This window comes from Salarias fasciatus, chromosome 4 (assembly GCF_902148845.1).
Source record: "Salarias fasciatus chromosome 4, fSalaFa1.1, whole genome shotgun sequence".
In the NCBI taxonomy this organism is placed as follows: Eukaryota; Metazoa; Chordata; class Actinopteri; order Blenniiformes; family Blenniidae; genus Salarias; species Salarias fasciatus.
Window position 1 is genome coordinate 22,067,228 of NC_043748.1, and position 26,285 is coordinate 22,093,512.

General features: G+C 47.1%; 2 protein-coding genes across 3 annotated transcripts in view; both read left to right on the forward strand.

Annotated features, from left to right (window-relative positions):
* The first annotated feature begins 443 nt into the window (after positions 1-443).
* mcoln1b (mucolipin TRP cation channel 1b) lies at positions 444-6,923 on the forward strand. Its single transcript, XM_030089628.1, has 13 exons — positions 444-524; positions 658-908; positions 1,107-1,268; positions 1,401-1,560; positions 1,833-1,914; positions 2,107-2,203; positions 4,140-4,239; positions 4,334-4,440; positions 4,516-4,665; positions 5,373-5,474; positions 5,608-5,730; positions 6,458-6,664; positions 6,756-6,923. Exons 1-13 carry the CDS (start codon positions 482-484, stop codon positions 6,894-6,896), a joined length of 1,725 nt encoding a protein of 574 aa, XP_029945488.1. The 5' UTR covers positions 444-481; the 3' UTR covers positions 6,897-6,923.
* An 8,996-nt stretch (positions 6,924-15,919) lies between these two features.
* The window catches only part of prr36b (proline rich 36b), a 32,467-nt gene continuing 22,101 nt past the window's right edge, over positions 15,920-26,285 (forward strand). For both annotated transcript variants that reach the window (XM_030089535.1, XM_030089536.1), the window contains exon 1: positions 15,920-16,254. The gene's annotated coding sequence lies outside the window, so the exon portion shown is untranslated. The remainder of the gene's footprint in view (positions 16,255-26,285) is intronic.

Sequence of the window (26,285 nt, forward strand, 5' to 3'; positions counted from 1 at the left end):
TCTCCTCTAATCTGGAAATAATCCTGATCATTGATTGATTACTGAGTGAATTAATGAATCCAGACTACTTCTGTTTGATTCAAAGCTTTTTATGTGTTTGTTAAAATCAGCACAAGTATTTTAATATTCCTATTTGTTTAAATTATTTTAAAAAAATCCGCTGAAAAGAGCATTGATCTGATGTTGTTCCGCCTCCCTCCTCTTCCTCCTCTTCCTCATCATCCCCGCGCCGCTCTCGGTTCCTCGTCACGTGACTCGTCTCGGTCACGTGGCTGTCAGGAAGCGGTGATGCGGTGTTTACCTCGGCATCGTCCAGAACAGCAGAGCCGCGAGCAGACCGGAACCGTCCAGGAGCAGCGGACCTTTTTAACGGCATGAGTCCGACCCGGGGTCCCGCCCCGCCCCGGTAACATCCACCTGCTCCCCTCCTCCCCTCCTCCACCTGCTCCTCCACATCCTCCTCTCCTCCTCCATCAGCACCATGGCAGCTCCAGACCGACCCTGCTCCCCGGACGGCGCCGCAGGTTGAGCCACACTGCTGCTCTGGCTGGAGTTCAGACTCCGGGGTGAAGGAATCTGGATTCCTCCAGGTCTGTCTGGATCTCATCTCCTCTTCCTCCTCCTCCTCCTCTTCCTCTTCCTCTCTCCTCTTTCCAGAGAAGGAGCGTCTCCTGTCCTCCTCAGCAAGCTATGGTTCGCGGGACCTCCTGGGGCCCGGGGGGAGCCCCGGTCCGGCCGGCCTGCTGGGCTCCCAGCTCCACCGCGAGGAAGAGGAGGAGGAAGAGGAGGCTCTGAGGAGGAAGCTCAAGTACTTCTTCATGAGTCCCTGCGACAAATACCAGGCCAAGGGCCGCAAGCCCTTCAAGCTGGGCCTGCAGCTGCTGAAGATCCTCATCGTGACGCTGCAGGTGGGGCGGGGCAGGGGGCGGAGCCACAGCTGCAGTCTGCATGTTCTCCCTCGGCCTGTGTGTGACGGACGGACTCCACCGTCTTTCCGCGCTCAGGGAGAACATGCAGATTCCGGAGTGCAGCTGGACTTCCTGTTGCTGTTGTTTCATTTGTGACTGCGGCTGACCTTTAACCCCTGGTCTCCCGGGCCGTTCCAGCTGGTGCTGTTCGGCCTGAGCAACCAGATGGTGGTGACCTTCAAGGAGGAGAACACGGCGGCCTTCAGGCACCTCTTCCTGAAGGGTTACCGTGACGACGCCCAGCAGGCGGTGCACACGCAGGCCGAGATGTACGCACACATCCACCACGCCATCGAGCAGGTGAGGGACGCTGCCGGCCAGCAGGGGGCGCGGCGGGTCCTGGCTCTGAGCCACACATCTGAAGGTGTGTGTGTGTGTGTGTGTGTGTGTGTGTGTGTGTGTGTGTGTGTGTGTGTGTGTGTTCCCCCGCAGTACCTGGCGCTGCCCCACATCTCTCTGGGCCGCTACGCCTACGTGTCGGGCGGTTCGGGGGTGAACGGCAGCGCCCTCTCCCTCTGCCAGCGGTACTACCGGCGCGGCGCCATCGAGCCCGTCAACGACACCTTCGACATCGACCCGCGCGTGGTCACCGGTACGATTCCCCCCCTGCCGCCCGCCCTGCCTCTGTCCCCGTCTGGCCCTCCTGGGAACGGCGCTGTTTGATCAGCTGCTGGAACCAAAACATGACAGTGTGTGTGTGTGTGTGTGTGTGTGTGTGTGTGTGTGTGTGTGTGTGTGTGTGTGTGTGTGTGGATGCTGTGAGGAAGTGCAGACATGTGGTTGGTGGATTCGTGGGATGTGGAAAATGGGCTTCGTTCATCATGTGATGTTTTTAACTTCCTCTCCTGCTTCAACCTGTTCCAGACTGCACCGGTCTGGATCCCCCCTCCTCCAGCGCCGAGCCGCCCAGCTCCGACTACAAGAACTTCACCCTGCTCTTCTACAAGTCAGTGTGTGTGTGTGTGTGTGTGTGTGTGTGTGTGTGTGTGTGTGTACAGTTCCATTAAATTGTTTTTCTGGACTTTAAAACTGAGGTTTTAGGTTGAAATGAAAACACCTTCCTCCTCCTCCTCTTCCTCCTCTTCCTCCTCCTCCTCCTCCTCTTCCTCCTCTTCCTCCTCCTCCTCCTCCTCCTCAGACTCATCAACGTCACCATCTCCTTCCAGCTGAAGGCCATCAACATTCAGACCATCATCAACAATGAGATCCCGGACTGCTACACCTTCTCCATTACCGTGAGCCTCTTTCTCTCTGATTCCCACTAAAGCTCATCACATCCTTCCTCTTCCAGGACTCTAAAACCTTCTGATTGAATGATTTTACACCACATTAAAGGTGCATTAAGGAGTTTGTCAACTTTAAAAATACTTATTTTCCACCATAAACATGTTACACATTTTTAATGGTGTGTACAATGTGCCCTGACATATTCATTACCAGTACCTCTAACAGCGCTAAACTGTCACTTGAAAGTCACAGTGCCGGTCTGGCACCAGCATTTTTTTGGGGAGAATTTGAAAGGAATGACGTAATGCGGCTCCGGCTGGCCTGATTTAGTTAGGTTTCATTTTGTCCGCCATTACTCCGCCAGATGCTTAGTGAGCAACAGCTGAGCAGGATCTTCCAGAAAGTCAGAACAGACTGGCTTCTAGCACTGCCACAGACTCCACCAGGTAGAAGAAACTTACATTTTACTGGAGCGCTACTAAAAGAGCGAGGAAGGAGTTCGTCTCTTCCGTGCACGCGAGGCACGAGTTTTTCAATAAGCTGCATTACGCCCAAGGCCTGCAGGGGGCGCTGTTTTGCATAAAAACGTGCAAACTCCTTAAGGCACCTTAAATCCGTTTTAGCCACATAACCTGCCAGTTCTCTGAAATGAAGAAAGTTTTCCAGGCTGGATTGTTGGAGGCTCAAAGCTACAGTTTAGACTTCATCACATTTTCAGCTTTTGTAGCCATTTTTAGAGACATTTCCTCTTTCTATTCTCATAGATTTTCCGCTTTAGTCGCTTTATGCATCCTAGTTTATCAGCCCCTTTGGCTGTGAGTTGATCTGTTCTAACTGTGTTTACAGCTGCTGGAGGTTCACAAACATTTCAGCAGTTTGAACTGTGGAGAAATTGTTTCCTGATGTTTTTTTAGTTTTTTTTCTTTCCTTTTAAAGGAATACTTCAACATTTTGGCAAATTGGCCCATTTAGCGCAATTCCTCAGTCATTAGAACAGCATGCTTACTGTTTTTGTGAGGACGAGCTGTTGTTTATTCAGAGGTGAGTCGGTGAAATATTAATGCAAAATTACCAGATTGAGTCGTTTATGCGAAGATTGCTAAGACGTAACTACTTACTAAACATGGCGTCTGGGCGTAGTGATTTCAAAAGAAAAAGTAGTTCCCAGTATTTGCTTCAGTGTCGTAACGCTACAGTATTATTTGTAGGTGTTCCACAGCGTAGTGAATGTGTGGATTATAACGTGTCCACCAAAGTGTTTTGGGGTTGTTGGATTTTGTATTTGATGAGTTTGACGAGGGGGAAGCAAAAATACCATCCACTTCCATTGTGTCCGTCCCGAAAACCTTCCCCGACTCACCTCTGAATAAACAACAGCTCGCTCTCACAAAAAAGTAAGTATGCTGTTCGAAATGACTGAGGAATTGCGCTAAATGGGCCAATTTGCCAAAATGTTGAAGTATCGCTTTAAATTTTATTTAATTTTTTCTTTTAAATTGCACTTTTTTCTTTTTTCTTCTATTTGCTATTTTGTTTTCTTTTTAAATTTTTTTCCTCTTTGAATGTTTTTTGTTTAGTTTAATTTAATTTTTAATTTTTTTCTGTTTTTTTCCTTTTGTCCTTTTTTTTTAAAATTTCCTCCATTCTTTCCTTTCTATTTTTCTAAGGAAAGCTACTTGATTTTGAGTATTTTTTTCCAGTGGCATCCTCTCCTCTGGCTGTTTTCTCTCTTTAACCTCGTTTCTCTGTTCTGTGGTCAGAAATCCACTTTGAACGAAATGTTTCTGTTCATTTATTGATCTGCGGCTCGATGGAGATTCTCCAGAGGAGCTGCAGGTCTCAGACCTCTGAGCGCTGACTGTGTGTGTGTGTGTGTGTGTGTGTGTGTGTGTGTGTGTGTGTGTGTGTGTGTGTGTGTGTGTGTGTGTGTGTGTGTTTTGTCAGATCGTGATGGATAACCGAGCTCACAGCGGTAAAGTGAAGATCAGCCTCCGGAACGAGGCGTCCATCGAGGAGTGTAAAGACCCGAACGTCTCCGGACACGGTGAGACCGGGACGCCCCGCTGCTTCGTGTCCTGTCCTCCCTGCTCTGCTGAGCCGGTCTGATGTCCTCTGTCCCCGTGTCCCCCCACCCCCAGCGGAGAGCTACGCCCGGCAGTTCCTGGACGTGCTGGTGGCCTTCGTCTGCCTGCTGTCGCTGCTGCTGTGCGGCCGCTCCATCCTGAGAGGCGTCGTCCTGCAGCACGTAGGGGAAACCCGGACCGCCTCGGAACCAGGACCGGGACCTGAACCGGGTCTCACTGTCCGTCTGCCTCCACAGGAGTACGTCCAGTTCTTCAGGCTGAAGCTGGGCCGCAGGGTGAGCTGGGCCGACCGGCTGGACTTCATCAACGGCTGGTACCTCCTCCTCATCGTCAGCGACGCCTTCACCATCGTCGGCAGCTTCATCAAGATCGGCATCGAGTCCAAGGTGACCCCCGTCTGTCCCGGGGCCCCCCTGGTCTCACCCGGTCTCACCTGGTCTGACCTGGTCTCACCCGGTCTCACAAACATCTTTTCATCTCTTTACATCTGACTTCTACTATTTAAATGTCAGTAAATTAACAAAAAAAAGGATCAATTTGTCCATTTTAATTTTCTTTTAAATGTTATCAGGATACATCAAAAACCTAATATGTGAGTTTAAGTTTTCTACACATAATTCCTGTTTCCATTTAAAACAAATGCAGTTTATATTACAAGAAGATGTTTTTTAAGTTATTTTTGTTTATTATTTTGTTGTATATCAATTCATATTATAAATTTTCATCTATTTTTAATGATTCTTTTTAATTGTTATTTTTAATTGTTTTTTCTATCCATGCAGAGAGAATTTTATCCAGTTTTTATTGTTAAATTCTGCAATATTTGGTCATTTTGTTCAGATTCACACTTTGAAACTGATTTTACTCTCCATAAATGTGTTGAAATAACCTTTAAAAACAACTATTTTAAAAGGGTTCAAATGTCCTGTAAGAAGGTTTAAATCAGGGGTGATAAACATGAGGCCCGTGGGCCAGATCTGGCCCACAAGAGGCTCCAATTCGGCCCGACAAAAACTGAACTGGAACTGGACGGTTTGAGTCCCTGCAGTGAGGCGGAGTGTGTTTGAAGGTTGCTCTCCGTCTGTCGTTGCAGAATCTGTCGTCGTACGACGTGTGCAGCATCCTGCTGGGGACCTCCACCCTGCTGGTGTGGGTGGGGGTGATCCGCTACCTCAGCTTCTTCCAGAAATACAACGTACGGCCCCAAAGCACACTCTGAGCGCCGCCGTCTGAAGTCTGTGTGTCTCACAGGTGTGTGTGTGTGTGTGTGTGTGTGTGTGTGTGTGTGTGTGTGTGTGTGTGTGTGTGTGTGTGTCCCTACCCTCCAGATCCTGATCGTGACGCTCCGGGCGGCCTTTCCCAGCGTGATCCGCTTCTGCTGCTGCGCCGCCGCCATCTACCTGGGCTACTGCTTCTGCGGCTGGATCGTCCTGGGACCGTACCACGCCAAGGTGCACACACACACACACACACACACACACACACACACACGATTAATGACACGTAATTGATGCAAATCGCAGACAATGAAAAGGTTAATTAACTAAAACAAACCCACATGAATCAGTCCAGCTTCATTTGGACGACAGCTGTTATTTAAGATTAAATGTTTTTTATTATTATTATTGTTTGTCTCGGAACATATTTAATACATCAGCACAAAAAAATTCCAATTTCAGTCCATTATTTTTAGATTATTTGTTGTTTCTATAAAAGAACCTCCGACATTAATAAATAAGAAATAAATGTGTTTTTTCATCTTTAGAAATATTTTTCTTTTCTTTCATTATTACGTTTATTCTGATTTACCCTCCTTATTAATAACTTTGTTATCCAATCTCAATGTTTTGTGTAATATTTTTATTTTTTTTGTCAGATTCGAGACTAATTATTATTACATAGCCTGAAATAAGTATTTTGAGGCCTCAAATTTAGAATTTATGGCTTCAAACTGATATTTTGTGTCCATAAATCAACATTTGAATTGAATTGTGGCCTAAAATTTTTCTTCCAAAACTTGATTTTTTTTTTTTCCCTCAAATGAGTATTTTGTTCTTTGAATTTAGTATTTTATGGTCAGAATCTGAATTTGAGGCCATAATTGGAGGTTTTCCTCCAGACGTGTTGCTGCTCCATCATGCTGTCGGTGTGTGTGTGTGTGTGTCCCTCTGTCCTCAGTTCCGCTCGCTGTCCACCGTGTCCGAGTGTCTCTTCTCGCTCATCAACGGCGACGACATGTTCGTGACCTTCGCCGAGATGGAGCAGAGCGGCGCCCTGGTCTGGACCTTCAGCCAGGTCTACCTCTACACCTTCATCTCGCTCTTCATCTACATGGTGCTGTCGCTCTTCATCGCGCTCATCACCGGCGCCTACGACTCCATCATGGTACGGCTCGCCCGCCCGCCCGCCCGCCCGCCCGCTCCCTCACAGCGGATCGGGATGGGCGTGTTGGTTTATCGATGGGGTGTCTCTGCAGGCGCAGACGCAGGAGCAGCTCCGCGTCTCCGACCTCCACGCCTTCATCGCCCAGTGCCCGGACACGCCCACCTCTGGGAAGTTCAGGGCGCCGTCGGGGGAGGGGCCGTCCTGCTCCTTCCTCTGCTGCTGCGAGTGGTGAGGAGGAGGAAGAGGAGGAGGAGGAAGAGGAGGAGGAGGAGGAGGAGGAGGAAGAAGAAGAGGAAGAGGAGGAGGAACAAAGGGAGCTGCATGTTCCAGAAATGACATGCAGAAAGATTCCTTCTGTCTTTTTTCTTTTTTTTCTTTGAAGAGCCTCATTTCCAGCAGCAGCCCTGGCAGTGAGCAGAACCCCCCCAGCCCCCCCTCTGGGGTGAATAATCCTCTGACCTTGCAGCGTTTCGCCCTCTGCTCTGATTCAGCCTTGACTTTTCTCCCGCCGGCAGCAGGAGGAGGAGGAGGAGGAGGAGGAGGAATACCTGCCTCCGCTCTGGAGCCGCGTGAATAATTCATGAGTGTTTCTGCCAGTTTGGCTCTTTGACGGCCGGCCGGACGGAGCCGGTGGAGTCATCGTCTGTCTGCTCCATCAGCTCCATCAGCCTCAGATCGGCGGGGTTCTGCTCAGTGACCCTCTCAGTTCGGGGTCATTCCTGACGGCTCCCCGGCCTCGTCTGTATGTAAATATATGTGTGTGTGTGTGTGTGTGAGTGAGGCTTTACCTTCAGTGCTTCAGGTGAAGTGTTTCATTCTCTCTCTGTTCTCGACGTTCACGGACTGTTTCTTCCGATTTTAACAATATCTCCTCCAGGAAACACGAAGACACACGGAGGGTCAGTTCAGACCGCTTTTATAGACTGACGACACGCAGAGAGGCCCTGAAGCCCGGACCTGAACCGGGGCGTGTGTCCGGCACGTCCTCGCCGCTCACACGGGTCAAAAACGGGAATTAAACGTCGTGTTTTAGGATTCAGGAGAAGTTGAATGAGAGCAGCGATTCCCAACCAGGGGGGCCCGACCCCCACGGGGGACGCCAGACATTCACCGGCAGGTCGGACGGAGTCGCTGGAGTTTATCTCCCTGAAGAAATCGGTTGGGAATCCTGGTTCTAGAGAACAACTCTGAAAGGGAAGAAGGATTTCATCTGATGAAACGTTTTCTATTAATAGAAGCCCGTTCCGGGTTCTTTCACTGGATATTCTGCACTGTTTTATAGAAGAACTCCATCAGTTTGGCACTGAAGACTTTTTTAATTCACTATATTTATTATGAACGGTGACTGAGTCCAGGCTGTCATCTAACCTTTAATTCTGTTTACTAGATCCTTATTGTTTGAGCCATGGAGAAGTGGAACTTGGTCTGATCTTTATTTCACATGACTGGATTTAAATGTGTTGTATTAAAGGGAAAAGCTTCCGTTAACGTGTCCGTTAGTTCTGCCTCCGGAGCTCTTCCTGCTCGGAGTGTTTCTGTGCTTCATCCGTTTTTGCCCGGAGTGGAGAACGGGTGACAGAGCGGTTTGTGTTGGATCCATTTCTTCAGGTTTTATTGTGCTGCTTTCTGATCGTCCAGCAGAATAAACTAGAAGGCCTCCAGCAGGCTCCTGTTCGCGCTTCTGTTCAGTTCAATCCACATTCAGCACGTTGTTTTTTTCATTTTTATCGTGAATTCTTGAGGTTTATTTTTGATATTTTTTTTCTTTGGAAATATTTTTTTTTTTACTAATTTTATAGTTTAATTTAACTTTCATAACAATTACTTGCTACATTTTGAATTTTATCAATTTATTAATTTCAGTTTTGTTTTAAAACATTCTTGGTGTTGTTGAGAAACAAAAGTTTTTTCATTCTACATTTTAATTTAGTGAAGTTTTACTTAGGTTTGAGAAGTATTTCCATAAGAAACGTTCTGTGTTAAATTTAATGCTTTATTAGGATTTACTCATTTTTTTAAACTTTGATTTACGTTTTATCTATTTTTTGTTTAAATTCATACATTTGTCAGAAATTATGAATTTTGGGGGGATTTTATGGAATTTCTTTAGCCTATATGAATACATTTTTGAAATGTATTTTTGGTTTATTTTTCCAATATTTAGTAGAATAACATTTATTAATTTAGTAAACTATATTGTTAACTGTATTTTCATTCTTTATAATAGATTCAACTTTATAATATTTGACAAATATTATAATTGGGACATTTTTTTTATTTTATTAGTTGATCACCAGATCAAAAAGGCTCAACGATGAGGAAAAATAGGTTGATTTTTTTTTTATTTCCATGTGTGTGTATGCATCGGTGTGTGTTGGATGTAGTAACTGGCCTCAGGTGTTTCCACCTGAACTCAGCCAATCAGGGCGCTTTGATCGATGAGCCGCTGGACTGTCATGGCGCCGTCTCGCCACTAGAGGGAGCGTCAGGCTCAACCTGCGGCCACAAAGCAGCAGATCGATACAGTCAGGAGGAAAGGCGGAAGCTGGAGGTCAGCAGAGGAGGAGGAGGCAGGTAAAACACGAGCCTCATTAAATATGAAGCTCAGTGAGTAAAGTCCTTAACCTCCAGGCCCTCCATTAACACCGTGCACCTGACATCTGGAGGAAGATGGGAGCGCGAGCCCGGCACCGCGTGAGAGCTGCAGAGTGCCGCAGCCTCCATTTCCTCCTACCTGCATGCATTATTCACTCCAGGGCCTGGAAGGAGCACTTAGGGCTGACAGGAAGTGGCCTGGCGGCTCTGGACGCCATCAGGTCAGCTGATTAACAGAGAGAGAGAGAGAGAGCGCTCACTGCAAGGAACATCTGCATGGTGGCACGTCCTGGTCTAGAAGAAAAGCTTTATTTAAGGGTTTAAAAGTCTGATTTGTGTCACAGGATGTTCACACACACACACACACACACACACACACACACACACACACGGTCTCTTCCCTCCTGCTTTATCCAACTCCAGTCGCACCCAGTTGACTGTAATCAACTATAATCACCCCATCAAAGGGCAAACATGAGAGATAATCTCACACACACACACACACACACACACACACACACACACATCTACATGGGATGTTAAAATCCCTCTTCAGCCTGAAATGCCTGTGTTTGGACAGTCAGAGGAAGTGAAAGCGTGTAATGAAGTCTTCCTATTTCTGACTTTGAGACGACTGTTGACCTCCACAGAGCAGAAGCCACAGTTTCATCCCCGTTTCATCCCCGTTTCATCCCACTCCTTCCTCCGCTTCCTTCACGTCTCGGCTGTGGTTCTGGAACACTCTGGCTGCTCGATCAACGTTTTTCACTTCACATCCTGTTGGAGCTGGTTCTCAAATTAAACGATTAAGCAAGTAAACAAAGGATGAGCGGCTGTGTTTGGCTTGGCCTGTGTGTGTGTGCGTGTGTGTGTGTGTGTGTGTGTGTGTGTGTGTGTGTGTGTGTGTGTGTGTGTGTGTGTGTGTGTTCACAAAGAAAAGCCTTTGCCAATAGTTTAGACCACAAATGATCTTTTTTCTTTCCAGACTTGCAGATTTTCTTTCCTGTGTTTTCGGCTGTTTTCCTGCAGAAGGTTTGGATCAAACAAGCCGATCGAGAGGTTTTTAATTACAAAAATAACTTTTACTGAGTGGTGGGAGCAGGAGCAAGTCAGTGAGACAGATTCAATTCATGTAGTTCGTTTTTAAACGGAGAAAATGAGAAAGTTGATGTCTGCCAATTTAATTTTGCAAAGCAATCATGTTTTCTTCCTCTTTTTGTTTCGTTGGTGTTATTTTCGTTGGCTGCTGAAACACATGAAGACATGATACACTTTCATTTTTCAGCTGATTCTGAGAAACAAACGGATCCTAACCTGCTCCAACAACATGTTCCTGCAGGAATACACTGCTAAAACACTACACTGTTAAAAAAAATGGTTAAAAACAGTAAATGAATGGCAGCCAAACCGGAAAAGAGAATATTAAAGAGAAATATAGTCATTCAAAGGAAGTGCATTTACAGATATGTCCATTTTATTTATCAATAGGCAGATACAATCTCAAAGGATGACAGTTTTTTTGAGAAAACTTTCAGTTCATGTAAAGTCTGACCACAATAAGAAGTGATGAAATCTGAATATTTAAAAAAAGGATGTGTCTCTTTGGTTTCTGCTTCAGTATTTTCTAAGTATTTGACAATAACTCCTCAATGTTCACCACTTCCTACAAAACCCGCTGACAGCAGGTTACAATGACTGAAAGGATCCGTTGAGACGCGACGAGGTTCTGATCGAGGTTCTGATCGAGGTTCTGATCGAGGTTCTAGTGGTTCTTCCTGTTTCCCTCGGCGGCTGATGGCTCCAGCATGTTAATGATCTGCTGCTCTGGCATGTTGTGCTCTTCAGGGAGTCCAGCTGAGTGGCGTGTGCTAACCTGCACACACACACACACACACACACACACACACACACACCCTTATTTGAAGGATAATGATATTCATGCTGCGCCTGTGAAGCGTCCTGCGCGGCGATGCCTCTCGCAGGCCGGGCTGTTTGCGGCGGCGGCCTCTGATGTGATGGGCATGTCTCTGGATCCAGATCCAGAACTCGGTGTGTTCTGACTGCACACGCTGCCGTCGGTATCTGCACCACGCTGTGTAAGGCTTCATGAAAGGTGCTGCAGGAGCTTGACGGAGCGCCAGGCCTCTTTCTGGTCCCAGCTGCTGGACGTGGTGGCCATGCGGTGGGGGGGGGGACAATGGGGTAAATAACAGGGGAACTGTGCAGCGGGGCGCTGGGCCCTGCCCCTTCCTGTCTCCGCTGCCGCGCACCACCGCCCGCGTGAAAAAAAACACCTTCCTCTCTTTGTTGCGCCTGGTCGACCGTGCCAATACGTCCATCAGCTTCCAGTGAGCGGGCATAGGAGCCCCCCCTCCACCCCCCGGAGTCCCCACCCTCTTCCTGGACCCCGGTCCGCGTCTTTCATATGCACACACCTGCATGCTCTCAGAACCAGCTGGATGTGGGCCGGGTTTGGGTCTCTGTCAGCTAAAACGAGGTTGAAAGTGTAAAAGGAAAACACCAGTCTCCCCTCTGGAGTCCAAGAGGAACTGCCTTTTCAATATTCATGCTGAATGACAGCATGGCCTCATGCTGTGGCTTCTCCCTCGCCGTTATCAAGGCCTGCAGCGATTCAGTTCACCAGAGCGGCATCACATTTCCTCTGGTCATCTCACCGTCTGTATATCGCTGTAAATTCTGCTCATAGTTTGACAATACAGCTTCAAATCTTCAAATCTTGAAGATATGGACGCTCATCTGTCTCTTCTGAAGGACGATATACTCAACTGGAACCATTACATCTGATTAAATCAAGCAAGTCTGAACTTTACTTGATCGTTTTAGATTCAGGGATTCGTGCTGTAGCAGCTTTCTGTCGTCACACAGTGACATCTGGTGGTCACAGCTGGTAAGTTCGGCTGTTTTTTAACATAAAGCTCATGAGCAGACAAACAGCAGCTGAAAAAATGGCTTTAAATCTGGAGCATAAGGCAGATTTTGAGTGTCAGGTGTTGTGATAGTTTAGATCAGGCGTGTCAAACATAAGACACATGGACCAAAACTGGCCCACAAGAGGCTCCGGTCTGGTCCACCAAATGGTGAAGTTTTCAAAAGAAAAGCTTGATTTCTAAACAGATTTCTTCAGAGTAAAGGACACAACACGGTGTCAGTGATGCTGCATGACAGCTAGCTAACTAGCATTAGCCTCACAGCCATGCTGCCAGGAGGAGTTCAGGAAAACTTGCAGGATTCAACAGCTACAGGAGGAGTTTTTTGGACATTTCGCTGTGTTTTGCACCCTTTAGATTTCATTAAAATGGTCTTTAAGTTGAGATTATAGTCCCTCTCAGGAGTGAAGCTGTGTTTTTTGACGTGTTCGGGGTGTGACCGGCCTTCGCCCTCAGCTCGCCCGGTGACCCTGAGCAGGATGAAGGTCAACAGAAGATGGAGAGTTGGGGGTTTTCACCGGGGGATCTTCAGTGCCAGCTTTTCATGACCGCCCTGTGGTTTTGTCCTGCAGTCTTCTGTCTGTATTTTTCAGGATTTCTCTCTCGTTTATTTTCAGAATGGCGTTTCGCTCCCGCTGACTGAAATGCACCGGGGCAGCAGCAGATGAATGATTTTGATACGTTCGGTTTTGCACCTTTTAATTCCACCATCAGCTTAACCTGGAATAATCCAGTCTTGTCTCTTGGGATGAGAAGAGAAGACATTAAAGCAGACCAGGACACAAAAGCCTGTGTCCTGCAGACAGACCGACAGACTGAGAGGCGGCGGCGGCGGCGGCGCCCACCCAGACAGCCTCTGATGAGAAGCCCTGATCCAGCGAGGAGCTCGGCGCTCAGACAAAAGCTTTCAAAGCCACGAAGCAACATGCAGCTTAAGCAAACGGCGTGCGCGCCGTCAGCGGCTGGACCCACTCAGTGTTTCCTCCAGACGGGGGTCGCCTCACTCCCGGCTGTGACGGGCTGGCGCCGCCGGCAGGTGCACATCTGAAGCTGCATTCACTCTCGCTGCATTTCAATGCAGCTGCCTGGTGGAAACTTGACTTTTAAGACAAAAGAAACAAAAAAAAGAAAACCATGCAAGGCCCTCAGTCTAGTGTACAAATAGAGGGCAGGATTACATCTGAGTGTGGAAAAAAACCCTGCTTGTCTGCATCCAGATTCTCATTCCATCACCTTTTATTCTTTTTTTGTTGTTGTTGTTGTTGTTTTTTGCGATCAACAGGTCTGAGATGTGTGGAGGGATCTTGAATCCTCGATGCAACAGTAGCACTGGCGCCGGACAATGCAGGCGACTTGATGCATGTGGCGCGGCGGTAATGCGCCGTTAAAGTGTGTGTGTGTGCAGCCGGGCATGGAGAATGGAAGAAAAGGGTCTGAAGAGGAGAGAGAAAGGGGTGCAGGGGCCTCGGCGGAGGGCAACAGACGAGCGGAGGGGGGGGGGGGGGGGGGGGGGGGGGGGCGCTCGGGGAAGGGAGCAGGGTGACTTGCAAGAGGTGACATCATCCTCCATTTGAATAATCCTGCAGGCCGAGACGGGATTGGCTAATCTTAGAGAAAGCGGAGTTCCTCTGCTATTCGCTATTCAGCCCTTTCAATTTCAGCATGGCGCGCTGTCTCTGTGAATGCTGCCTTCAGGGACACACAGGAAGCCTCTGTTTCACCTCCAAAGACGCTTGTTTGGAGACGTCTTGTTTTAAATTGTTATTATTATTCAAACATACGTTTTTTTCTATCTACAGTATGTTAAGTGAGGATGTGCTGACAACTGCTTCAACTCATATTCAGCACCTCATTCTTTGTTAAATCCCTTCTAATGTGTGACTTTTTAAAGCTGTATTATGAATCAAATCCATTTAGCGTTTATTTGGTTTGTATCCGGCCACTTCATGACTGACCAGCGTGGCAAAACAGGCGAGACAGCAGTGTGAAGACGTCTCTGTTGGTGGAGCAGACTGGTCAAACAGGTGTGACTCATGGCGATAACCTGCTATTAAGGCGCGCCTCTGCCTCCAGGCACGACTGCAGCTCACCTCGTCAATGCCTCATCAATCCAACGCTTAATAGAACCTGAACCCTCGGCTATTACAGCCAGTGCACCTGAACAATACTCTGCAGATAGTTTATTAAACCGTGTATTGCTGCATTCAAATCAGTTTGAATCTCAATAAAAGTATATTGTATCTTCATCTGCTTCTGCAGACAACAAGAAAAGACTGGACAAACTTCACACGGTAGAAAAAAAAAGAGGAAAAAAGAGAAAACAACCAAAATGAGCCACAGACCAGATGCAATGCAACTAAACTGAAATACAGAGGCTTCAACAATCCTAAAGGGGGAGACAGTATAAAAATAAATCCACTATAAAGACAGACAACATGATACAGAATAACCCTAAATACACGTCTGTGCCCCGAGGACAGGTTCAGTGAAAATCCGTCCATGTTTGTATGGATTGAACGAGGGGGGTCACTCAGTCTGGGACAGCAGGCCTTCCTTCAGACAAAGCTCAGGGAAGAAAAGCTCCACATCAACCCTTTTCACTCTCCTTAATGAGTTTTTCTGAAATCCCGAATGCCAGTGGGATCACGATCATGTTTATGGGACATGAAAACTCAACAACAGAGTGAAAATGACTCCATATTATTTATGTTTTGGTTACATATGAACAAAATGAACTAAAGAATGTCTTCATCTTCATCTTCATTCAGTCATCTCTTGAAAGAGGTAGCACAGTTATTAATCTTCTTTTCTGCAGTCTGTTTAAACCACCCAGACTCAAGAAAATATGAGAACAGAGGAAGAAACAGTTAGCTGTTCTGATGAGTCTGTGACATTCAGATCGTGTGACTGAATTTAGGTGTAAATAATATGACAGCATAGTGTTTACACACATAAAATGACACAATAAATACTGATAAAATAAGATAATCCCTTTAAACAACAGTTGACAGCTGTATGTGAAGTCATATAATAAAGGTGCAATTTAACTATAATTGTGTCACAAAACAAAAGGAAAACCATGAAAGATTTACATAAGAGTATTTAATCATGTGACCTCTGTGTAATTACATAAGTAGCACACAAAGGTAATTTTAGAGTTGCTAAAGTACATGAACATCAACACTAGTATCCAAGTAGCTAAGTCCATTTACTTGGGAAATAGGTAAAAAGAAGTATAGATATTTGTATCAGTGAGGAAGCAGATGAAGAGTCAGCTACAATGTACAAAAAAAAAGAAAAAAAGAACATCTGAAATGGGCTTCATGTGGAGATTGGTTCATTTCTTGCAGTGATTGTTTTGTTTTGTGAAAGTAAATAGATTCTCTAACTCAACGCCCCAGCAAAGACAAATTTCACCAAGATGAAATTTGACTGTGTCCCCTGATCTAAAGACTAAATGAAACCATCGTAAATGAGCCAATTAATGGATATACCAAATAATTTTATTTCATTTTATCTTCTTGGAAACTTTTTTTTTTGCTTAAAATCTGAAATTTCCAGAAGCACCTGAAGGCAGCAGCCCTCTCCTCCGCCTGTCCATCCATCCGTTCACCGGCGTGTGTGTGTGTGTGTGTGTGTGTGTGTGTGTGTGTGTGTGTGTGTGTGTGTGTGTGTGTGTGTGTGTGTGTGTGTGTGTGTGTGTGTGTGTGTGTGCGCGCGCGCGGGCGCGCTGAAGCGTCATCCTTTCTTCCTCTCAGTGAACGCGCATCACTTGTGTGAAAACGGCGCTCGGCACGCTGAACTTTCTTGTCCGTTCGGCTCCGCTCGGCTGCACTCGGCTCGGTTCGGCTCGGCTCGGTTCGCTCCGTCTGTTCCGAGGTGGTTTTTTTTCGTCTCCCGGTTCCGTTGTTGCTCCTCATCCTCACTTTCGGCGTTTTTTCTTCCTGATCTCTGTGACTCGGAGGATCCACCGGGGCGAGCTGAGCTGGCTGGCGAACACTGGGCGAGGCTGGAGAGGATCTTTCGAGCTCGCCGCTGCACCGACTGGTAAGATAGTCGCAGCTTTAGCATGCTAACGTTAGATATTAACTGTTGAGCTAATTAACGGTGCGTTTTTATTCAAAATTTCCGTTGTGGGTAAGTCTCGCTTCCTTTTATATCTCCTTGTTTCCGTATTTTACATTTGAATCGCTGTCGGAACGAGTGTCTGCTTCCTGTGTGACTTGATATTGTTGTTAAAAATGTGTAAAATGCGGCGTTTTGGCGACGCTCGGTGCTGCTGGATTAGCCTCCCCGCTCGGAGGGAGGCTGATGGGGCGGTGGCAGGCAGCAGGCTGCATGTGGGAGCTGGAAGTCCTCAGCAAACCAAGACACGCGAATCACCCAACCATCTGAAATGAAACTGCTTCATATTTCTCGATCTGATGTGATTTTAATCTGCTTTTCCATCTTAAACTTTCCTTTTCTCCTCCTCCTCCCTCCCTGCCTCTCTTTCTCTCCATCCTCCATCCACGATGCAGCCCATTGTTCTGATATTGGCCAAAGTGCTGCTCACAAATGTTTCTTTTCTTCCCGGTAATAAATCAGGACATGTCTTTTTCCAGTTTGTCTCATTTGAGGAGGATAACTTTAGGGTTTATTTGCAGAGTGATCGTACCCAGGGATGCTGGAGGGAGTGTGTAAAGCTGGGACTCACACACAGTCTGAAGCCAGCATGTAATCAGAGGTGATTAATGTCACCCCCCCTCCTCAAAAAACAGTGATCAGCTATTGTGGTGCTGGAAGAGGCTGGAGGGGCCGTCGCTGCTCCTCTCACTGGCTGGTTTTATTTGTGAGTGAGTGCAGCAAGACAGATTACACTCCCCTCCCATAGAACAATGGGGACGAGAAAACGCTGCCAGTTCCCAAAGCCTGGCCAAGAGCATTTAATAAACTGCAAACATGCACGCATTGGAAGTCTTTACCCTCAGCCCACAGCGCTGCTCCCGCCCCTGGAGGTGGTGCGGACGGCCAGCTTTGTGACCACAGTGGCCATGGGTTTGGTCAGTAATGTGTGCTGATCGACCGTGATGCATTGGTGTCATCCCGACTCAATGGGCATCCCGGGGCAACTAATATGAGCACTTTTAAGGATCGGCCACTTGGAGCCTCTCCAGGGCTCTTAAGTCAGAGGTGGGCTGAAGCCATCAGCCGGTCCGCCCCCCCTTTCCCGCCTGCGGTGCATGGATGAGAGAATGGCTGACTCACAGTTGTTGGTGGATGAGGCAGGGAAATGGAGGACAAACAGGCGGCCTAATGCAATCATGTGAAATTAAATTCAGCAGCCATTAAAAGCCACACTTGGTTTTTATGAAGTTATTTAAGATGGTCTTAGTAAGATTATGAGCCGGAGGATGGTGGATTACTCATCGGGTTTTCTGTGTGTGGAGAGGATTTGTCATTTTATATTAAATGATCGTTACAACAATGAAAGACTAAAACCCCAGACTCATTTTCTTGACATTAAGAGGTTGAGCGTCTTTGAATCTGCATCTGTTTTTACTACAACATATTGAGTGTGGTGTCACTGTATTGAGTTGGAATTGAGGGTGTGGATGTCTACAGTGGCAGACGCACGATGAGCTGAGTCGCTGTCGCCACTGTCTGAAGAGCCAGACTGCATGCCTTCATGAATGTAGCTGCTCTTGCAGAAAAGGCTGTAAAATCAATTAGCTGCTTCAAATTACTAGTCAGATAACCAGATGATGCCATTTAAAGTTCATTTATCCATAATTAGTTTGAACAATACCGATTTGAAATTGATATCTTAATAATATTTAAGCATTTTCTTCCACATTCAGATCATTTCTGACTTTCAGTAGTGACTTATTTTGTTTGAAATTGCCTCTTTTTTTAAAAAAGCCATCTGCAAAGCTATATTTTATTGGTTAATCTATTATTTCTCAAGTGAAAACCCTATACATTTGATCTCTTTTCTGCCTTTTTAGCTTAATATATTGCGATTTTTCATTGGAATATCATCACTGGAATCTCTAAAAATACTGAATTGCATTAGAATATGTTTTCATGCTTTGCATGTCAACATATCTGTCCAATCTGATTGAGCCCGGCGGCTCTTTACGTTCTCCCGAGTAATTAAGAAAATGGTTTCACCGCCATCATTGCAGTTCGAGCCTCTAAATATTCACGGCGAGACAAATAAACGACACAGAACTGATGAAATGCACGTCATTGATTACTTTGCATCAGTGCCGCTGTTTGCAGCATTGACTGTTAAATGTAGCATAAATCACTCAAATGGATTAACTCTGAAACCAGCAAACAAGAATCTCTATGAAAACTTCAGGAAAGGATGATCTTCTCATCTCAGTGCCACAACTAAAAAAGAATGTATTTTTATTCCTTCCCTTTTCTGTTTTGACACGGTTATTTTCACGTAAAGACTCTCAATCTGGGTCAAACACATTGTGAATGATTCTGAAACATTTTCATTGGCATCTCTCTGCTAAGATTGGATGTTGGGCTAATTTAAATTTTACTGCCCCATTTTGCCCCGAGCTGGCCTCCTGACCCCGGCCCGGGCGCTGAGAGGGGAGATGATTGTTGCATTAATAGACCCATGTGTCAGCTCGCCCTTAGCCTCAGGACTGGTGTTGCTGGGTTTGAGACTCATAATGAAACCCCCCTCCCTCAGCGCTGAACTTCTCAATAGTGACAAGGGCAAGCCTGTGCCTCTGGTCATTCAGCCTTTTCCAGTCTGAACCCATGGCCCTTGCTCTTCTTGGCGTCATTAAAAATTACCACTACCCTCTGGAGATCTTTTTTAATCCGTGGCAACAAGGGCACAATAGTTTCTTGTTTGGAGATTATCAGTGCACCAACAGAAACAGGAGGTTAGCCTGAATTTCCCTCTGTATTCTGGGCGATAGAGGCTCCAGGAAACCGCCACAGGCACTACACCGAATTTGCACAGCAGAGATAAAGCAGAGATAAACTTTGCTGTGGTGCTCCTGACAGCAGCTTCCATCGGCGGTGTCACATTTGTCAGGGCATGCAGTTGGCAACTGGCGGGGCGATTTTGAGACTGTATTTGCGAGCAGCTGCAGTAATTTGCTGTGTTGGGCCGCTCTGAATTCCTCTGGTGGGAGGATGGATAATAGGCATAGTTCAAGGCCCTGTTGCTAGGATTCAAGACCACATTTTTCATGGCGCGGCATGTTGGTGATATGGTAAACGTATCGCCGTAAGGTTAGTTCTCCTTATCGGCTCTCCCAGTTCCAGCGGAACAGCGGCCGTCTTCACTTTGCATATTACATGTTTGTAGCCTTGCTGATTAGGTCAAGATGATATCACCGGCTCCCGGCCAGGCCTGGGTGTTGCCACGAGTGGAATGATAGTCCTTTGTGCCACACACTTGTGCTGACATATCAATTTCCCATTTGCTTTGCCTGTTTGCTTTTCATTTGTTTGCTCCTGTAATGGCCGGGGACGTGCGCGACTCGTGGGCGGAGCGGTCTGAGTCTGCCTCCCGACCGGCCCGCTCCAGGAAGAACCACAATGATGATACATCGTCGGGGCCAAATGTACGTCTTTACGCTCATTGTGGGTGTGCTAAAGACACGTCTCCCGGGTTTTGTGGGCAGATGTTGTGGCATTTTAGAAGCCAGATGTGTGTTTCTTAGAAAGCAGTCGTTGGTAGGTGCCGATCAGGGAAACCTGCAGGAGATTGGATTCCATCTGGAACGTGCCTCGTTCCACTTCGAACAGGAGGCCGTAATCCTCTTATGGACACTGTCCCTCCGCTGGTGCGCCGTGTGCGTGAGTCCGTGCAGAATCTGGAGCCTCCCGGCCACGTTTGGGCCGCTCCTGTCCAGATGCCTCCGGTCTGCTCCATGCATCTCGCTGCTCGATGCGGTGTCATTGATCCGAGCCACCAGCTGGTCCCAGGCCGGCCTGATCTCATTTACCTCCAGAGTGCAGCTTGCTGGTGGGCAGACGGCCCATTATGGAGATGATCCAGCAGCTCTTCAAGTTACAAATTGGACTTTGTTGTTCTGTTGGGTCTTGCGTTAGGTTTACGTTCCTCGTGTTTATCCCCTCCCGCAAACCTTTTTTTCCATTGTCATCTCTTAAAACCAATGTCATCTGTGGCTCTCGTCTCCCGAGGGAGCGAGCTAACAGCATCAGAGGAACGTGCCTCGCTAATGCACTTCCTGTGTGTGTCTGTGTTTCTTTCTGTGCCTCGGCCATCTGTGGAGCCGCTCGCTGCCCGCCCGCCTTCCCACTTTCTCCCGTGCGATCAATATCCCCACAGTGGAGCAGTGTGGTGTCCTGCTGGTCGTCCCTGCAGGCGGTGGAGCCCGGCCAGGCTGGAGTAGGCTGGCTCCGGCGGGGCCTCGCTGGGAGCCGGGTCTGTCTCCCCTCTTATTGTTTTTGGGGGGCTGATAGCCCCTTTAGCCCCTTCTCCCCACAGCATTGTCTAGTTTCTGGGACATACTGAGGCCTCTGTCACTGCTATATATTCCTCCCTTGTTCGCTCCCGTCTTTCTTCTTTGCTTCGCTGTCTCGCTATCTTTCCCTGTTTGCTGTTTGAGGACAGTCGAGGCCGACTGTACAAGATTAGCATCTCTCTTTGTCCAGGGTTAACAAGCTCTGTCATGTGTTAATCTGGCCGTCCCCAGGGGGCCGAGTTTCTCCGAGCCCGGGCGCAACCATGGGAAGGACAGCGATGGAGTGTTTGCATGTGTACATTAGCCGTGGTGTGTGGAAGAAGGGGAGGAGGCTCAAAACATTTACAACCAATCGCGTCCAGCATGAACCTGTGATGTCCGCTGGCATTGTCTTCCCTGTCGGGCATCACTCCTACAAATACGTTTATTTCATAAACAAAACTCGTAGTTGCTGAGAATAGCCCTTATTTTTTAAATCCTCTTGTAAGTAATTGCTCCGTTTGTGGTGTTGTCTCTGGAGGCCGTAGTAACGCCGGAGTTGTGAGGCTGTGGAGACTTCCCAGGATTAGTGCCAGCCTTTCTGATCACATGTTTCTGTGATCCAGGTGACTGTCACACAATCTGCCGCGTTCTGTCTCCAGCACGCCAGCCGCCAGCCGGGAGACAGAAACAGACTTGTTCCTTCTTCTCAGTGGGGGTTTTGTTCCGTCTCACTTGGACTTATACGAGCATCACAGCAGCGCGAGAAATCAGTGGGAATGAATCTGCCGTACGGTGTGAGAGGGTTCACTTGACGGATAAAGAGGATAGGTGTGTGTGTGTGTGTGTGTGCGCGCGTCGAGCTGCCATCTGTACGAGGTAGGGCTCAGCTTCAGCAGCATTATCGCAGCCAAATGTGTGACGAGTGAAAACTGCAGCGTTTTTCTCTTTGAACTGTATTTTCTATTAATTTATAATTTTATGTTGTATAAATCTGTGTTTCTATAGCAGAGGTGTGAAACATTTACGTTCAGAGACACAAACAGTAAAATTTGATGTGCAGTGGAAGCACGGTCATAATAACCTTTAAGTTTAAACTTTAAGGTTTTTCTTTGTTGTGGTGCAGATGATGATAATGTCTGTATTTTCAAAAAATGACTACCAATAATGACTACAACCTCAGCATGAATCCATTTAGTAATCTAATTATTAAGCTAATGACAGTGAAATGTCCCTGAACCTTTCTACCTCCTGGCAGCATGGCTGTGAGGCTGCTTGATATAAACAGCTGTCAGGGCGGCAGCACTGATGTCTCAGTGTTGTGTTGCTGCTCTTCAGAAATTTGTTAAGGAAATAATGTTTTCTTTGAAATGTTTAGTTTGCTTGGTGTTTTGACTGGCCGGTTTTGGCCTGTGGGCCTTATGTTTGACACCCCCTGTTACCTCGATATAAAGACATGTTGAATGAAATTGATCAAAAGTTGCCTGCGACATCATCAACGGCACTTGTTTTCTGCCTCCCTACCCCACTCCCTGTTGACCCCCCTCCCCGCGGTGTGTGTTCAATGCCCCAGAGAGCAGTTTGCTTGTGTGCAGGACGACGGTAGTGCCTTGACCTCCGGTCAGAGGCATCATGTACCCTGAACACCCCTCATCCACTCCCTGCACACACACACACACACACACACACACACACACACACACACACACACACACACACACACACACACACACACACACACACACACACACACACTTTCCCAGCCTCTCTGCGGGGGTTCCTTGCAGATGTGCAGGTGGAGCTCTGGCCTGGATTTGGGCCTCTGCTGTCTTTACTTTTGACGTTTCAGTCCGTCTGAATCGGCTCCAGTCATGAGTGTTTGTCATGGTCTCATCCTCCGGATCATTTTAGAACCTGGATCGAATTTGAGACGCTGCAATTCAAAATGTCTGTTTATTAGGAGTTGCTTTTACAGGAGGTCATATTAATGACGGTGAGATTGTGTAAACTGGAATTAAAATAGGCCTGCACAATATATCGTTTGAACATCGCCATCGCAATGTGTGCATGTGCAATAGTCACATCGCAGGAGGTGCAATATTTTTATTATTATTATTATTATTTTTAACTTTTGTTTTGCTTCGTAAAAGCAGCAAGCTGCTCCATGCTCCGCATAGCCGCTCTCTCCCTCCCTCCTGCTCGGCACTCACCGGCCCCCCTCCTTCCTCCACAGCGGGGGGGGACTACACTCTGAACACAGGCGACATGCAGGAGGAAACGACGAAGGATTTAGTCCCCAAAAGAAGGTCAACATGTGAAATTTGGATGTATTTCGGCTATAAAAAAAGACGATGCGGAACAAAAAAACGTCCTCGGCCGACAGTGCCTCATCGTGGTTGCCTCAACACGAGGTAATATGTCAAACCTGTTGGACCATTTGAAACGCCATCACAAGACCCCAGGTGAAACTTCATCTTCTCAAAAAACAATTACAGAAGCCTTCGCCGGCATAACATCGTATGATAGGAACTCCAAATCATGGATGCAATAACTTTTTACCTAGCGAAAGACATGGTGCCATTGAACACCGTGGATCGTTAAAGAGGGATTTAAAAAAATGATCCGAACGCTTGACAAGCGGTATGAAACACCACGTATTTCTCTCAAGTGGCCATCTCCCCAAATAGAGCTATTCAGGTCATCTGGTGAAAATTCTTCTATTTTTAATATCGCAACATATATCGCAAGCCCCCAAAAAATCGCAATGTCAGTTTTTTCCAATATCGTGCAGCCCTAAATTAAAATATCACAAAAGCAATTTCAGCTTGAATTATCTCCAAACATTGCATTCAGCTGCAGCGCACACTTTCTGTCAAACACTGCAGGTCTTTCACAGAGCCGTGATGCATTGGAAAACATTGGAGATTTTCAAGGGGTAACTTTATTATCCCCCAAGGGGCAAATTGATTTGCAGCAAACGGTCACAACATATCAAACTTTCAGAACAACAAACAACACAGTTGACACAGTTCATCATCATCAGCAGCATATTTTAAGCAGCATTTAAAAGACCAGTTGCACATGGGATCATGGACTTTCTGAATCTGTTCGTCCTACATTGGGGAACACAGTATCGGCGTCCAGAAGGGAGCAATGAAAACTCCTGCCGTAAGGGGTGAGAAGGATCAGCAATGATGGCCTTGGCCCTCCTCACACACCTGGCCTGATACACCTGGCCTGATACACCTCGCTGAGGTCATTCAGAGCAGAGCCAGCAATTTTGCTGCACACTTTCACAACATCATTAACACGATTTTGCTGTTTGATTGAAAGAGACCCATGCCAACAAATAAAAGAAAAGGTAAGAATGGATTAAATAAAACATGAATAAAACATTTTCATGAAAGAGTTATTCACATTAAAATTTCTAAGTTTTTGATAAAAGTGCATCCGTTGATGTGCTTTTATACACACTGCATCAACTTGAGGCTCAAAGCTCAGTTTACTGTCGACGACAGTTCCCAGGTACTCATACTGCTCCACCTGTTCCACAGGTTGGTCATGAATGTGAGCAGGAGGAAGGACAACAGGTGACCTACCAAACTGGATTAGCATTTCTTTAGTTTTATCCACATTTATGTTTCAGAAGGCAGAGTCACAGTCCAATAAAGTCCAATAAAACAGGGCCATGCACAGGATCTCCCTGGCTCAAAAGTGACACAATAACAGAGGCCTCTGCAAATTTAACAACGTGGCGACCTGGATAAACGCTCTGACAGTGTTTCTCTCCCTGGAAAAAAAATTGTACTAATCAATTTATTCAAGCACTTAGTTTTTCTTTTATGTGCTTAAGCATCTCAGACTCTGCACTTCATGCCACAGATATCCATTTCGGAGATGAAGCAGTGGGACCTGTGGGTGTGTGGGGCTGACAGAGGCCGCCGTTGTCCGGCAGCGTAGGCTGAATTGACAATCTGAGGCGCCGCGCCAGCGTGTGGCGTCCTGAATGTGACATTCACCCCCGTGCGGCGCGGCGGGCCGATCAACACACATCACAACACGCCCGCATCCCGCCTCATCTGCGTGGTCACTGGTGAAACTGCGTCCCGTCCTGACTCCGCTGACACATGAGCAAGGCAGCAGTGAATTATTAAAGCAGCTGTGCACCGTCGCTCTCCACCAAGACACAAGTCAGTGTAATGTGACACACTGGAAAGAAGAGCTAAAAGGTTACGTTCTCTCTCAAGATGAACAGATCTGGTATGAATTTTTCAGCACTGTGACTCAGGACTCGTTCACAAAGCAGAGATTTCGAGTGAAACGCTGAACTTCAGTCGCATCTTCATTGCACCGCCGTCGTTTTCCGTGTTTCTGCTGTTTCTGTTTAGGCTGACGTAGTTTTCAGAACGCTGTCCTGCAGGCGTGGAACTTTTTTGAAAGGAAAACACAAAAACGTTGCGTTTTAATAATAATAATAATAAATTTTATTTGTCTTGATCTTTACATTTCGAATGAAATCTCAAAGCGCTACAGAGCAATATTAAAGACAATTGTCAAGGCAAATAAAAAACACAGGACAAAAAAAACACTTTAAAACTTCAAGGTCACTATATGGATCTAGGAGGTTTTGACGTGAAGTGTGGCGTAAATGTGGCCGCAGTCAGCAGAGGAAGAGACTCCGGATCGGCCGTCGGCAGGCGGAGGAAGAGGAGGGTTCGTCAGCAGGGTCAGAGGTCAGAACACCGCAGGTCTGCGTGTTTGTTGTTTGGCTTCATGTGGAGATAAAAGCACGTCAATTACAGGGTCAGAGGCCGCTGCGTACTCGTTAAAAACGCCTATAAAGGCCAGAGCCGACGCAGCGACACCGCTGGAAGTGCCGATCCTCTTATCAGGGGCATTAATTCTATCTGGAGTAATTCCGTCCAGCTCCGTCCAGCTTGTTTCGGCCTCGGCGGCGGACGGCGTCGTCCCCGCCAGCTCACTTCTCTTTTGCATCTTTTCTGGTGTCTCTCGTGCCCCACCCCCACCGACACCACCGCTGCTTCTTCCTTCCCCCACAATCCCTCCCTTTGACTGCTATTTAGAGCAGGCCCCCGGGATAGAAGAAGGCCGGCTGAATGCGTGTGTGTGAAAGCGGAGTTGTCTTCCTACCACAGCGATTCATCCACGCTCGCGGACGCTTGGCGGGCTCCGACAAGGGAGTGAGCAGGGGGCACTCTGATTCGGGCCTTTGTCTGGAGAAGGCAGAGAGTTTCTCCTCTCCAGCCGACAGCAGTCGCAATCAGACGTGAACACGCACGGCGGCCCAGGAGGCCTGACGCGAGCCGAACATCTCGCTCCAGAACGCCGGCTGCAGCCTCTCGGTTTTAATCTGCATAATGAATCATAGCTTCCCCGTTGGTATGAAAAATACATCTTTTTACCCACGAGCTGTTTGCAAGTGTACCTCCCACTGTATTTAAAGCAAGCATCCCGCGCACATACAGTACACGCTGAGAGAAAGCAGGTCAAAGTACCAGTTTTCTGTTAAAATATGCTGATGACCTGATTATTCAAGAACATTATGTTTGTGTCTAGACAGGCAGAAAAGCTCCGATCCTCAGCAGAGCTGGATGCCTTCCAGTTATTGATAGTATTGGTTGTAAGCCG